This window comes from Brassica napus, chromosome C6, assembly GCF_020379485.1.
Source record: "Brassica napus cultivar Da-Ae chromosome C6, Da-Ae, whole genome shotgun sequence".
In the NCBI taxonomy this organism is placed as follows: domain Eukaryota; kingdom Viridiplantae; phylum Streptophyta; class Magnoliopsida; order Brassicales; family Brassicaceae; genus Brassica; species Brassica napus.
The window spans coordinates 31,512,500-31,526,876 of NC_063449.1; the positions used below are offsets into that span (position 1 = coordinate 31,512,500).

A 14,377-nucleotide genomic window follows, 5' to 3' on the forward strand; every position below is an offset into this window, starting at 1 on the left:
GTGAGAAAGAGAAATGAAAAAGGAGAAGTAGTGAGATACAAAGCACGGCTTGTAGCACAAGGATTCTCACAGAGACCAGGAATAGATTATGAGGAAACCTATTCCCCTGTGGTGGACGCAACTACATTACGATACTTGATCAGTCTGGCCGTGAAAGAGAAGCTTGATCTGCGCCTAATGGATGTAGTAACTGCGTATCTGTACGGTCCACTGGATAATGAAATTCATATGAGAGTTCCAGAGGGTATTGAGCTCAAAGATAAGAAAGGTTCTCGAGAACAGCATTGCATTAAGCTGAATAAAGCCTTGTACGGTTTGAAACAATCAGGTCGAATGTGGTACAACAGATTATCAGAGTACCTAATGAAAGAAGGTTATAAGAACGATCCAATAAGTCCATGTATCTTTATAAAGAGATTTGACATCAAGGGCTTCGTGATTATGTCTGTCTATGTGGACGACCTGAATGTGATTGGAACCCCTGGAGAGATTTCCCAAACGGTCGAATGTCTAAAGAAAGAATTCGAAATGAAAAACTTAGGGAAAACTAAGTTCTGTTTGGGACTGCAATTTGAGTATGTGGATAATGGAATCCTTGTGCATCAAAAGACATATACAGAAAAGATACTCAAGCAGTTCAATATGGACAAGGCTCATTCCTTGACGAGTCCTATGGTCGTGAGGTCCTTAGACCTTGAGAAGGATCCATTCGGACCAAGGTAGCCGGACGAGGATATGCTCGGGCTGGAAATACCTTACCTAAGTGCCATTGGAGCCTTAATGTATTTGGCTAGCCATACTAGACCGGACATTAGTTTTGCCGTGAGTTTACTGTCTAGATTCAGTTCATGTCCGACACTTAGGCACTGGAACGGAATAAAACATCTGTTCAGATATCTGCAAGGAATAACCGATCTCGGTTTGTTCTATACGTGCCGACCAGATGATAGCTTGGCCGGATATGCAGATGTTGGGTACTTATCTGACCCACACAATGCTAGATCTCAGACAGGTTATGTGTTCATACACAGTGGGGCTGCAGTAAGTTGGCGGTCCACAAAACAAACCTTAGTGGCAACATCATTCAATCATGCCGAGATCATAGCTATGTATGAAGCAAGCCGAGAGCTTGTGTGGTTGAGGAATATGACCGGCCATATCTTAAAGGAGAGTGGCTTAGCCGTGGGAAAAGAAAAGGAAGAACCAACGATCATCTATGAGGACAATGCAGCCTGTATAGCTCAACTCAAAGATGGATACGTTAAGGGAGATAGAACAAAACACATCTTGCCTAAGTTCTTCTTCACCCACGACCTGCAGAAGGCTAAAGAAGTCGAAGTGGTTCAGGTTCGGTCCAGTGACAATTTGGCCGATCTGTTCACTAAGTCTCTGCCAACCTCAACGTTCAGGAAGCTGGTTCATCAGATAGGAATGCGCCAGTTGAAGGATCTTCAATGATGCCTTCATCAGGGGGAGTGTCATGCGTTGTACTCTTTTTCCTGTCTACGGTTTCCATTTTTTCCACCTTGGGTTTTTGGTTTTCTTAGAGAGGTTTTAATGAGGCAACGTCGTGCATGATACAAACCCATATGGTTATGGCATCCAAGGGGGAGTGTTATAAATCATTATGTGGATGACCCATAACCAATGACCATGTCTAGGTCCAGCCGTGGCCTTGCCCAAGAGGAGAAAGAGTCGGCGTCCAAGAGGAGAGAGAGTCGGCTATGTATTAGTCGACTTTAGATCTTAGGACGTTTTCCATTTATCTGTTTAGATCTTTTCCTATTTCATGTTGTATTAGGTTTTGGATAATTTCATTTTTCCTATACTTTGTAATCATTATATAAAGAACCTCTATTACTCATTAATAAGTCATAGACAAATTCCCCATTATTTACAACAAAAAAGTGTTTATCAGTGTAATAAACTCTTCGATATATGTTACTGACGAAACGAAAACGTAATTATCAACTTTAATTAAATTTCCTTTTAAGCTTTTCCGATTCGATTTCGAATTACGGAAGAGTTTCCTTTTCTGGCACCGCCGCAATTATCTCCGGCAGAGGAAACAAAAAAAAAACCCTAGAAATTGAGATTGTTCGACGATAAAGGGAGAGGCTTACGTATCGAATTTGATTTCTTTTCTTCTTATCCCATTCCAGATTCAAAACTATAAACCCTAACCCCTAAAATCCGCGTTCGATTGCTTTACTGTTTTGTCGGAAGCCTATCAGTTTCCTTGTCTTCTTTGCTTCTTCCTGTCTTATTGGAACAACACATATAGCTATATATATATATATACACACACTCTTGTGAGTAGAATGAGTAGGCTTTCTTTCCGTCCACGGCCATTAGACATTCACAAGAAGCTTCCCATTTTAAAATCTCTTAAAGACTTTGAAGACGACGACACAACACCAACTTCCGCCACCAGAAACTCTCAGCTCCTGCGTATTGCTTCCTCTTCTGTAGATGTTGACAATGAGGTTAGTGTACAACTCGTTTCACCATTGTCTGTAGTGTAAAAAATGTGATCTTTTGTATTGCATTATTAGCAGGTGCATCCAGTGGTGCCAAGCAAGAAACTTGCTTCAGAGATACCAACGCCTCAGTTTGTTGTTGTGGATACTTATGAAAGGGATTATTTAGCTACTTTTGGTCACCCTGCTTCTTATCTACGTGCTAGAGGAGGTACTAGTTAGTTACCTCTGGTTTGATCTTGGATTCTTGTGGTGAAGGTGCTTACTGTTAAGTCTTTTTCTTTGTTTGCAGCTCGGTCTGAGCTTGGAGAGTTTGTGGAGTATGATCTTGACAATGAGGATGATGACTGGCTTTATGAGTTTGATAAGGATAGCAATCAGCTTTCACCCGAAATGTAAACGATCTGATAAATCATGTTCTTATTGTACATGGATTAGTTCGCTCTACATAGTACTCAAAAGTGATTGGATTCTGCTAAAAGTGTAAATGTGTTGAATTGTTTGAAACAGGCTTGAGAGCATTATTTTTAAGCTAGAGGTGTTGGATCACAAGACGCGGGAGAGAGCTGGAGTTATTACACCTACCCTTGGTTCTCCCGTTCCTGTGCGTTTGCAGCTTGATGCTGCTATTGAGGTGTATACACCCACCGTTACTTTGATTGTTGTTTCATTGTCTTTTGGATTATCATATCTCTTGGTCTTGTAATATACACACATGAGATTTGAATGATGCTTCTTGTAATCTTATTACAGGCGCTGCAATCACTTTCTATTAATTATGGAGTCTTCCAGGCTGTCTTCAACTACTGGAAAGACAAGGTTTGGCATTAACCTTATGGTTTGATTGTTACAAGCTTTTGGATACAGACATTGTGTTGCATAGGTTGATGATAAAACCTTGTTTGACATATCATTAGTTTGATGTTTGAAGAATATGCTTTATTATTTAATATTACTTTTGGGATGGCTAAACAAACCAGTTAGCCATCTGGAGGAGCACGCTTGGCTTATAAGACTAATACGCATATGTTTCATGTTCTTTTTTGTATGTGAACATAGCGCAAAAGATGGCAGAAGCCTATCTTGAGGCGTTTGCAGGTTTGTACCATTATTTACGGTTGTTGAAACAATCAAGGCCTATGTTAGAAGAGATCTTACCTTGATTATTTTGATTGAAGTTCTGCTTCTTTGTTTGGAACAGCCTCCTCCACCGGTCAATGACACCAATCCCTACAATGTGTTTAGGCCAAGGGAGAAAGCTCACAGACTACACACAAGAAGGGTATGCTCTTATCGTGATACTTTTTTTAATATATAAACCCAATTAGAGAAAGAAAAACACTGATAAGGCTTTATTCTACTGTAGATGCAAAGGAGAGAAAATAATGTGCAGTCATTTGAAAAGCTTCGACAGGTAAGCGAAGCCTTCTTAGTAGTTCGCATTAACAAGTAGGGTCCTTTGATGATTTTTCTGTTTGATTCTGAATGCAAGTTATATCTTCTGGGATTCTATTATTATTCAGGTTAGACGCAATCTTGACCAAGCGAAGACCATTCTGGAAGCCCTCATTAAGGTGTTCTTTATGACAGTTTTATATTGACTTGTATGTAACTTTCATTTCATATCTTAACAAAAAGTGTTGCATCCTCAAAAGTCACTTATTCGATGTTACTATTTGCCAGAGAGAAGAAAAGAAGAGGGATGTCATGGATGGTGAGGTTAGCCTTCAGAGAATGCAACTCCAATACAGGGTACTACTTACTACTCCTCCTAGAACTCTTGTGTGTGTTATTGATGCTCAAGTCTGATATTTGGGGTTTGATATTGCAGGATGAAACAGAGCTCTTGGAAGAGAGCTTTGCTCTGCCTGGATTCCCACCAGCTACAACAGCATTTTACAAATTTGGGTCAAGCGACGAGGAGTTAATGGACTCAGATGACTACACCAGCACCCATGTACGCACAAGACCATCCGTCATCCCCAACTCTCGTTTCACAAACTCAAACCTCAATGCATCTCAACCCGGAGGCATAAAACAAGAAGTTAGGAGACGGCACTCGCATCACAACTGGCTTCACAAACTGGTTATAACCGTCTCTAACTACACCACCTCCCTCTATCTCTCTTTAGTTGCTATAACTAATCACTAAAACCAAACCTGGACACTGGTTCAGGATCCTAATGAACCGGTGATGCTGTTCACAAAACCGCTGGTTCCTGAGAAACTGGCAGCTGCAGGGATCGTTCCTCCAGCACCTGATACATCCTCCGGTCACCCTCAAAGCCGGTTTCAGGGGAGGATGGGGCGTGGCGGCAGGATAATATTCGATAGATGGAATCCTTTGATGCAATCTCACATTAACTGTGGAAACTCTTTCTACATTGCACCAAATCATTGATCTACCAGAAAAAAAAAAAAACATTTTCACAATCTTTCTTTGTAAAGAAGTGTACGCAAGAACTATCAGTTAAAAGATTTTGCAATTTGTAACTCAAGTTAGATTGTATCCCGTTAAAAAGGGAATGATTCGGTTAATCCGGTTATATCACCGGTTTAGAAATTCAATTGCAATTGTACCAGGGACGAAAATGTAATAATATTTTATATACTGGGGACAAAACTGGATTTGAAGGCTTTTCATTGATTTATAACCCGGTGATGTCACCGGTTTAGTAATCCAATTGGTATTGTACCAGGGAGTAAATCGTAAAATATCTTTGTTGGTTTTAATCTGAGAAATTCGTTTCCTTCTTCTCTAAATCGAATCTCATCATCATCATCATCATCAATGGCTTCGATGCTGGCTCGCAGGTCACTGAATACACTCCGTACTCGCCACCTCGTATGATTCCCGTTCGCTCTTGTGTTTTTGTTTGATAATCTCCTGGAGTTTTGGGGATCTTCTCTTTGGGATTGTGTCTGAAATCGGAACTGTCTGATTCAGACCGAAGCTTTTTTTTTGTTGCTATTTTCTTAAAATTCTAGATTGTAGATTGAGAACGGAATGTGATAGGGGATTGAATTTCATTGATCGATGAAGGAGAGTTTATGATGATGATGATGATATAATCTTTGATGATATTATTCATGCGTTTCTGCAAAGTTTTAATTTCTCTTTCATTAGCTTCCTATGGTGTGTATGGCTACCTCTCTTATTAGCTTTATCTTCATCGATTAGGTTTTGTCAGGGAAAGCTTTGCAGGGATCTCATCTCTCTGGGCTGCAGTCCCGTGCTATTTCTTACGGCTCCAAGAAAGGTATGTTCCCCTGCTGTTTTTTTTTCTGTGGGGGGGGGGGGGGGGGGGGGGGGGGGTTTCATTGTGGTTTTGACCGCTATGTGTTTGCCTCTGTAAATTGGTTCAGATGATGAAGAAGAGGAGCAACTTGCCAAGGAAATCTCCAAGGACTGGAATACTGGTAAAAGCTATTACATATGATCTCAGACTCTTTCTTTTCTCATACTTTACTTTATGTTTTGCTTCTTCTTTTTTGGCAGTCTTTGAACGGAGCATAAACACACTGTTTCTCACTGAAATGGTCCGTGGTTTGTCCCTGACCCTCAAGTACTTCTTTGATCCCAAAGTTACTGTGAGTTACTTTCCCCGTCTTTCAAATCGAAAGAAACTCTGTATTGATTCTGAAGCTCCTATTTCTTGTGTGTGTATTCCAGATCAATTATCCATTTGAGAAGGGTCCACTGAGCCCTCGCTTCCGTGGTGAACATGCTCTTCGTCGTTATCCTACCGGGGAAGAACGCTGCATTGCCTGCAAACTCTGTGAAGCTGTGAGTCTTAATTTGATGTTCTTTTGTATTAATAGCTCTTGTAAGGCATCTCAAGGGGATGAGTACCTTTGCATTGATTTAACAAAGATTGTTAACTCTCTGCTTCGCAATCCCGGTTCTGCTGATATACGCCATAGCTCCAGATCACAGGCTGATGCTTATGGAAATTTATCCTGGTTATTAGGAGAACCATTTGAGTATTAGTGTAATATTTCCTGTTAAAGTCGCTAGCATTCTGATGAATTGCCTCATACTTGATGAAAATTATCTGCTCAATAGATCATATAGTATCTTACAAGGCTATGGAATAATTTCTTTCGTTGGATTGTGATATTGAGAGGGATACTTTGTGTATGTATTTCATCAGGTATGTCCAGCTCAAGCAATCACAATAGAAGCAGAGGAGCGGGAAGATGGTAGCCGTAGAACCACTAGGTCACATATCCCTTTGCTTGCAATTTACTAGCTAAATCCTTTGTTTTCAACCATTTTCATGTGTAGTAATGATCTAGAGCTCTACAGGTACGACATCGACATGACGAAATGCATTTACTGTGGTTTCTGCCAAGAAGCTTGCCCCGTTGATGCAATTGTCGAAGGACCTAACTTTGAATTCGCAACCGAGACACACGAGGTCAGGTTCATTACATGTCTAGAAAATAGTAGTTTCGTGTCACACAATATTGAACGTTTTGTATGTTTCCCCTTTTCATAGGAACTTCTCTATGACAAGGAAAAGCTTCTTGAGAATGGAGATCGATGGGAGACTGAGATTGCTGAGAATCTTAAATCAGAGAGTCTCTACCGTTAAAAAAGGAAAGAGATTCTACAACAGTCTTTTGCTTCAAGTTATTTCCCTGGAAAACGTTTTTTCATTGCTTCTATTAGAAATAAAAGATGAGATCTTATGCGTTTGAAAACTCCCCTCTCCTTTGTATTCCAGCTTTGTGCTGTGTATAATTGATATGTTCTGCTTTTGAAGCGAGACAATACATACCATGTTTTCATTGATTTCTATCCATGATACCTAAATGGTTAATTACTATTTTTTTAAAAAATGAATTTGTACGTGATTGTGCTTCTATATAAGAACAATCCATGGTTAATTACTATGTGTGCGTGATTTATATACATACGTGCATGGTTAATTGCTATGATGGTTTTTATCTATTTATCCAGAGCCGGCTCAAGTTGTGGGGCCAAGCAGGGCGACCGCCCAGTGCCATGGACAAAAGGGCCCATAAAAGTTTTTTTGTTTTTATAGCGTTAAATTTTTAGGTTTCAAAGATTATCATTTAGATGTGTTCAAGTCTACACATGGCCGACTGAAAATGGGTAGCGGTTTTGAGTAAGTTTTTGTAATTCCTCAGTTTTAGGCTCTAAAGTTATGTTTCCTTGTTTTGTACACGTTCATAAGAAATTAATTTGGTTATTTGTTAACATGTTTTCATCAAAGATCATTGGACGTTAAGAAAGTCAGGAGGAAAACCCATTAGAGTAGGCCTTATAGAATCACAAGTGTTTGTGAATGCATTTGATAACGTGTTCTGTATTTCTTAATATGTTTTTGTTTCTTAGATACAATTCAACTTATATTTACCGATCTTTCTCAGCTTTGCTTTTTTCTTTTGGACTTTCAGATTCCTATTCCTGAGTGTTATATTTCCTTTTATTGAATTTTTTATTTTATCACACAAAAGGTGCTTCAAATAGATCTGTGACAAGCTTAAGTGCTGATTAATTCGGGTCTGATCGTATGAATAACGTTTCTCAGTCAAATGATTTGTTTTGGCTATGCCATTAGTTTCTGTTGGCTTTAGAATATGAGATTAGTTATTTCAGTGAGCATAATAAGGTGTTACACATTTGTTTTGCTTGTTTTGATAAACATCATTGCCTTAGTTTCTTGCAATAAACCATATTTTTTTGCTTTACGGGACAAAATTTTATTTTTGCCTCAGGGCCTACGAAGAGTTTAAGCCGGCCCTGTATTTATCTATATATATATAAGTCCCCGAGATTATTACAATCATCGAATCTTATTACCACGGTATAAAGATTCTGACACTCGTGGAGTTTAGGCAGTATCTGAATTCCAAGCCACCAGATGTTGACACGTGTATAAACAAGATAGAGTCTTCAACGAGAACCACTAGCTTTAATCTTTCTGGAGAAAACAAGACAAAGAGATTCTGATGAGAAAGAGAGAAAAATTTTACAAAACAAAAGGACCAAACACACTAGTTAAGTAATGATAATACACTCTCCATCTCCTATCCATCGCACGAGTTTCTCGAACAGTCGAAGTAGATCTCAGTGTCAGAGCCGCTTGGTGACTAGATCGGCGGCGGTTCGTATATCCACGGGGGCTATTGGGGTCGTAGCAGCGGCGGTGGTTATGATGACTTCTGTGTCTACAGCTTACGCAGAGCTTCCTCCTCCGCCGCAAGACGGTGAAACGCTATCAAACGTACCGCAGACGCTATCAGGTGAAGACTGCAAGAAACAGAGGATACAACGACCCAAATCCAAGAACGCAGAGAAATGCACTGTTAAATGCGTCAACACTTGCATTCGCGGTGGAGACGGAGAAGGACCGCTCAATATCAGAAGGTTCCCCTCTCTCTCTTTCTTTTCATTCACTTTTGGTTACTAATCTTTTCTCTCTTATGACTGTTTCTGATGGAAAAGGCCATTAGTGGTGTTCAAACAAGGGTTTCGTAGCCGTAATTACTGGTAAATTACATTCCTAACGTTGTTGTTCAGCATGAATCTTTAACCTATAGGAGCTGATGATTCTTGTGTGTGTGTGTGTAGCTTAGTGGAATGTTCGGATATATGCAACTTGATCGGAGATGGTGACTATGGACCTTGAAACGTTATCAAAAAGAAGAAACTATGGATAAAGGACCTCATGTACCTTCATATTATTTTTTTGTAGAGTGTTGTTAAGTATAATATTAATTGATGTTAAACGCGATTTAAAATGATATAAATGTCTATAACAAAATTTGAGAGTGTCTTAAGCAAAATAAAATTTGAGAGTGTCTTGTTTCTTCATGACGTGGTAGCTAACACACGTTGGCTAATCAAATCCTTTTCCTCGTTGATATTATGATATATTAGGTAGTAAAATGGCTGAACAGAATTAATGGGTATACTTTTCGTTACTAATCGGTAGGGATGTTAATAATGGGTAAAAAAAAACCATAAGCCCTATTAAAATTTAAAACCCAAAACCCGTATGTTCAGTTTCCAAATTTCGCGGGTTTATTTTAGAAGGATCTTGGTTTATAAATTACCCGATCTGGTTTTACTCTATTGGGTTTCGGATACCCTGTGGGCTTTTTTTAAAACATGTATTGTTAATTTAAACGATGACGTTTCACTTACTGTCTTATCTTTTGTTCGGAGAAGTGGATTCACCAAGAATCTTGGATTGGATGTTCTGTCGTTACTGTTTCCACGTTTCTTGGAATTGAACCATATCTTTTCGCTCTATTTTTATTTTTCTTAATTTTTGTTTGATTTTTTTTTTTGATTAATCTTAGGAAGTGCGTGGATGTTTGTTTTCCTCTTTAACTGTTGTCAATTGAAATGGGGTTTTAGTTTATGTTGTGATGATTCAGCTTTCATCTCTCACTGGAAACACGTGTTAAACAAACTTGGGGTTACTTTTTTTTTTTTGAAACACTTGGGGTTACTTTAATTTGGTTTCTTTAAGGTTCAGGAAAATATCTGATCATATGATGATCCTTTTCGCAGCTTCTAATGCAGAGTACGGCATATTAAGAAAAAAAGATTTACATGGTTTAGTTCAAATAACCCATATTAACAAACAAAAAGATTGTTAACAAACCCAAAATTTTTTTATATAAAGCTAACAGGTTAAGTTTAATTAATAAGCAAAAAAAAAAAAAACCTAAGATTATTGACAAAAAAGATTCGGGTACCCGCGAGTAACCCTAAAATTCTAAAAGTTTTAGTTTAGGATATTTTTTGGGCGGGTTTAACTCGGGTTCGGGCCGGGTTGGCTTATTTTACCCATGACAATGCACATCCCTACTAATCGGTTTACAGTGTCGATGATAATTTTTTTTTTTTTTTTTTTTTTTGCAATTAAAAGTCTTTTTTTTTATACTGAAACATGGACATTTTCTCAAAATAATAGTTTTCATACTGCATCGAGTCCCCGAAAGGTCTCTCATATTAACTATCATGAGTTTCGAAATATTTTTCGACTAATATTTGGATCGTCTGTTACCAAACTATCATATTAATTAATTGGATTAAATTTCAAAATCATATTTCCCATATAGCTGTAATTGTAATTTTGTTTCAAATGAGATTCAATCCTAAAAAAATGGTATAGTACATTTTTAGGTCTTGTCTAACATGCTTATACGGGATTAAATATGTTATCTTATAAATATCGATTTAATAAGAGGATTTTAACAAAAACTAATTCTTGAAATATATAAAAATTGTATCAACAGCACTTCTAACGTTTAGTTAAAAATTAAATTATTCTAGACTTCTAGTTGTATAAGACAATTTTTTTAAAATCAGTAGAAAAGATATCGTAAACGGAATCGAGAAGTCATATATAATAGAGAAAAATAATAATACATAGTCCATTTTTTGGGGTCTTAAAGAGACGTGGAAACTCATAAGAATTCTCGAATGGAAATAGAAAAGATATGTAACTCCAATTCTTTTGGAAATAAAAAAAATGTGCTTACCTTAATGAGAGCTAACATTACTTCTTTTAATATCATTTTAATTTTAGATTTGCAAGACAATATATACTTAGTCTACGATCTTATAATAATAACAAAAATTATATATGATAATCTTATCTTATCTTATCTTTTATTTATTTCTTTTTTACAAAATTTAAGAATATATAAATTTATACATGATATTATCTTTCCACTTGTATACATATGTAATTCTCGAATATTACACTAGTGTATCATGAACATATGAAATACTAGGATCGGCCCGTCCTACGGGCGGGAAGTTATTATAAAAATTATTTTACATGAGTTTATATTAACTTATGAAACATTTAAAAGTATTATGTATTGAAAATAATATTATAAAAAAATAATAATGGAAATAATTCTGAGATCGTATTGTTATTGTTAATAAATATTTTTGATTTGAATTAAAATCACAACAACTTTCACTATTCTCTATCGTTAAATAATACAATATTAACAAAAATAATTAAGAAAATGTAATAATAGAAATATTCTTATTATTTCTATTTCAATTTGACATAGTAAAAATATAAAGTTTATACAAATAATACTATATTTATTTTAAGAAGCTTCAAATTTTTAAAACCATTAACATAAATTTTTTTTTTCTAAAGAACCTACAGTCCAGTAAGTAAAGAGCATTTGTATTGTTGTCAGTTTGTCACCATATAAATCCGGCTAATCTGTAATAAAACACACAAATCATTATACAAAAAGATAATGAAAATCAAATTCACGCTCCCTAGAAGTTAACTGAGTGTACTTGCCAACCAGCTTCTATGCTGTTAAAATACTTTCTAAATAAGTCAGTGAGAAGTCATATCTGCAAGAAGGTGAACTCGTACTGCTGCTGTATCTTTGGCTCCCACACATTTATAGTTACTTTAGTTCCATAGTATTTATTTTCCCCCTTCCACATAAAATATAGCATTCTACAGTTCCAAAAACTAAAACAAATAGATCTCAGATTAAGAAACCAGAAAAAAACTTTTAACTCCTCTGATGACCATTTTGGTTCATGAGGACATGTTCCTCAAATTTAGGAAACGGGAAACTTTTTTACTTTTTCATGCCATATTTTTTGTTTGAACTTTCTCTCAAGACAACATCTTCCTCTGTCATGGTTCCTTCAGCACATTTACCATATCGATGACATAACTGAGGGATATGTATGTCCTTCTATTTTTGACTTTGTAAATACACTTTGTTGTTATCAAAGAGTCCCTCATTAGGATACAATTTTTCAATTTTTTTTTGAGATTATACAACCTTCTTCGTAAAGACAAATTATTTCAATACTAAGATATGTTTTAAAAACAAAATATCTTAGAATCAATAGAAAGCATGTCAATTTCCCAGAAACTGAGCATCCTCACCTCTAAGGTGGAAGAACAACCCATAATTCAGATCAGCAAGTCGAACAGAGGAGTTAACTATTATAATGAGAAAATATCGAATGCTATTGGATTTGTGAGGATAATTTTCAAGAGATGAAGCTTTACCTTTTTATAGGTGGAGATTCATTGCTAGAAAAAAGGGATAAAGCGAGATAGAATGAATGAGAAATCATGGAAGCATTTATGAAGGTTGTTACGTAACGCTTCGGAAGATTACAACAGAAGACGAAAAGACACAATTAAAGCTTGGCACAGAGGTTTTTCACGTTGATTTGATTCACTCAATTCATCATATCTCCTCCATAGCTGGTGTAGATCGAAGAGGACACGAGCCTTAATTTTTGGTCACACCATCGGGGAAGACAACCTCTCTCCGTTGGACCAATTAAATGTTTAGAAGCCCATTAACATGTGAACAAACGAAACATAACTCGATTAAATGAAACGCAAAGTTTTACTTATTTGAACACGTGTCAGTTCCAGAAAGCATGACTTTCTGACGTGGCATCCTAGGTGGCAGCATAGGAGAGAAGCAAACATATTTATATATATATATAGATATTCACCATATAGATATTCACCAGTAAATGCACATTTGACTTATTTTTGAAGCAGGTGAAGAATAAGCTTTTTTTTTAACGCTGATTTATTATGATATTACAATTATGAGAAAGATTAGATAGAAGATTCGACAACCGACAATACTACCTGCGTTATGAGGATCTACGCCTAACTGCATCACCTGAGCCGTCCTACGAAGACCTACGCCTGGCCGGATTTTACTTGCACCATGTTGAAGATCCCTTGTAAGTCTTTCTTCCATAGTCTGCATAATTGTTTAATAAATCGCTTTCTCCGGGAATTGAAACATGAACCTCCTATAATAGGCAATCTACAAGAAATTGCATAGTCTTAGATTTGAACCCCAGACCTAGATGTAGAAACCTTTAAACTTTAACCACTAGGCCACAGTGCTTCCACAGAGATTAAGCTTTTTAAGCAAGTCTTTATTTGAACGAGTCTTTACTTGGATAAGTCCTCATGTATTTTAGGAGTTGATCAGTAGGTTGCTGAATTTATTTCGCTATTAGTTGTGTTATGGTTGTAAAGCGAAAGGATCCTTAAAATATACTAGATTCGGTGTCCGCGCTACGCGCGGATAACATGTTAAAATTAAGAAAATTTATATTTTTGGTTAATAGTTTTTAGTTTAAGAAAGTGTTTGTTAATTTTGTGTGTTGTAGATTTAACCATGGAATTTTTGTTTGAATGTGATGCGGTGATCAGTTTTTCTTTTCTAAACAAAAGTAAGTTTGAATAATATATTGTGTTGAGCAATCAAATTTTATAGGAGAAAAGAGTATTTTTGAATATTGAGTGGTGTCGTTTGCTATCAGGCTTAGGATAGCAGTTTATTCGTCTTTTAGAAGCGTTGTATGATATCAATGTCGGTGTCAAAGTAAAAGTGGATCCTGATGTGGTTGTGAGTGATAGTTTTCCTGTATAAGTGTAATATTTGTAAGCATTTAGTTTGACATAAACTTTTTGTTTAGTTTATTACCTTCATGTAACCTTGGAATGATATTTGTGATGATTACGATTTGGTTTTTCCTGGTAGATATGCGATTTAACTCCCTCAAATTAGCCGCCTCATTGTCCCATATGGTTATACGTACCATTTTGGATCTACAAAAAATTATTGTATTATATATTTATTGCTTAAAACAAATATTATTTAATAAAATGTTAGTACCTGTGTAAACGCAATCCAATCCAATCCAAAGGGAATGTTATCCAGTTGAGACAGTTCAAAACTAAATTGTTTGACAGTATAAATAAGTAATTGTCCAAAGGGAATAGAGTTTGGTAGCTAACGAAAAGGAATAAAAATAAGATAAGACGTAGATGATGTCTGCAAAGTATATTGTGAATGGTCTTGTAGAGATG

General features: G+C 36.5%; 3 protein-coding genes across 4 annotated transcripts; all 3 read left to right on the plus strand.

Moving 5' to 3' along the window:
• The first annotated feature begins 1,948 nt into the window (after positions 1 to 1,948).
• On the plus strand, positions 1,949 to 5,119 carry BNAC06G20180D. 2 transcript variants are annotated; one of them, XM_013843445.3, is made up of 12 exons: positions 1,949 to 2,486; positions 2,556 to 2,691; positions 2,773 to 2,875; positions 2,991 to 3,114; positions 3,234 to 3,299; positions 3,540 to 3,578; positions 3,682 to 3,762; positions 3,847 to 3,894; positions 4,004 to 4,054; positions 4,164 to 4,232; positions 4,312 to 4,566; positions 4,657 to 5,119. In XM_013843445.3, exons 1-12 carry the CDS (start codon positions 2,322 to 2,324, stop codon positions 4,879 to 4,881), a joined length of 1,362 nt encoding a protein of 453 aa, XP_013698899.1. In that variant the 5' UTR covers positions 1,949 to 2,321; the 3' UTR covers positions 4,882 to 5,119. The 2 variants fall into 2 exon arrangements, with proteins under 2 accessions (XP_013698899.1, XP_013698900.1); XM_013843446.3 differs by having other exon boundaries at positions 1,953 to 2,486; positions 2,559 to 2,691.
• A 21-nt stretch (positions 5,120 to 5,140) lies between these two features.
• On the plus strand, positions 5,141 to 7,340 carry LOC106402489 (NADH dehydrogenase [ubiquinone] iron-sulfur protein 8-A, mitochondrial-like). The gene is made up of 8 exons (XM_013843237.3): positions 5,141 to 5,325; positions 5,662 to 5,740; positions 5,847 to 5,900; positions 5,980 to 6,071; positions 6,154 to 6,267; positions 6,635 to 6,702; positions 6,790 to 6,901; positions 6,983 to 7,340. The coding sequence occupies exons 1-8, from the start codon at positions 5,272 to 5,274 to the stop codon at positions 7,076 to 7,078; spliced, it is 669 nt and encodes a 222-aa protein (XP_013698691.1). The 5' UTR covers positions 5,141 to 5,271; the 3' UTR covers positions 7,079 to 7,340.
• Positions 7,341 to 8,372: 1,032 nt separating this feature from the next.
• LOC106379324 lies at positions 8,373 to 9,325 on the plus strand. The gene is made up of 3 exons (XM_013819311.3): positions 8,373 to 8,880; positions 8,959 to 9,003; positions 9,085 to 9,325. Exons 1-3 carry the CDS (start codon positions 8,519 to 8,521, stop codon positions 9,140 to 9,142), a joined length of 465 nt encoding a protein of 154 aa, XP_013674765.1. The 5' UTR covers positions 8,373 to 8,518; the 3' UTR covers positions 9,143 to 9,325.
• Positions 9,326 to 14,377: the final 5,052 nt, after the last annotated feature.

Coding starts and splice junctions, on each gene's coding strand:
- BNAC06G20180D (XM_013843445.3), top strand. CDS start 2,322: ATGAGTAGGCTTTCTTTCCGTCCACGGCCATTAGACATTCACAAGAAG. Junction 3,300..3,539: donor TCAACTACTGGAAAGACAAG/GTTTGGCATTAA, acceptor ATGTGAACATAG/CGCAAAAGATGGCAGAAGCC. Junction 4,055..4,163: donor TTCTGGAAGCCCTCATTAAG/GTGTTCTTTATG, acceptor ACTATTTGCCAG/AGAGAAGAAAAGAAGAGGGA.
- LOC106402489 (XM_013843237.3), top strand. CDS start 5,272: ATGGCTTCGATGCTGGCTCGCAGGTCACTGAATACACTCCGTACTCGC. Junction 5,901..5,979: donor CTCCAAGGACTGGAATACTG/GTAAAAGCTATT, acceptor CTTTTTTGGCAG/TCTTTGAACGGAGCATAAAC. Junction 6,268..6,634: donor CCTGCAAACTCTGTGAAGCT/GTGAGTCTTAAT, acceptor GTATTTCATCAG/GTATGTCCAGCTCAAGCAAT.
- LOC106379324 (XM_013819311.3), top strand. CDS start 8,519: ATGATAATACACTCTCCATCTCCTATCCATCGCACGAGTTTCTCGAAC. Junction 8,881..8,958: donor GGACCGCTCAATATCAGAAG/GTTCCCCTCTCT, acceptor CTGATGGAAAAG/GCCATTAGTGGTGTTCAAAC. Junction 9,004..9,084: donor TTTCGTAGCCGTAATTACTG/GTAAATTACATT, acceptor GTGTGTGTGTAG/CTTAGTGGAATGTTCGGATA.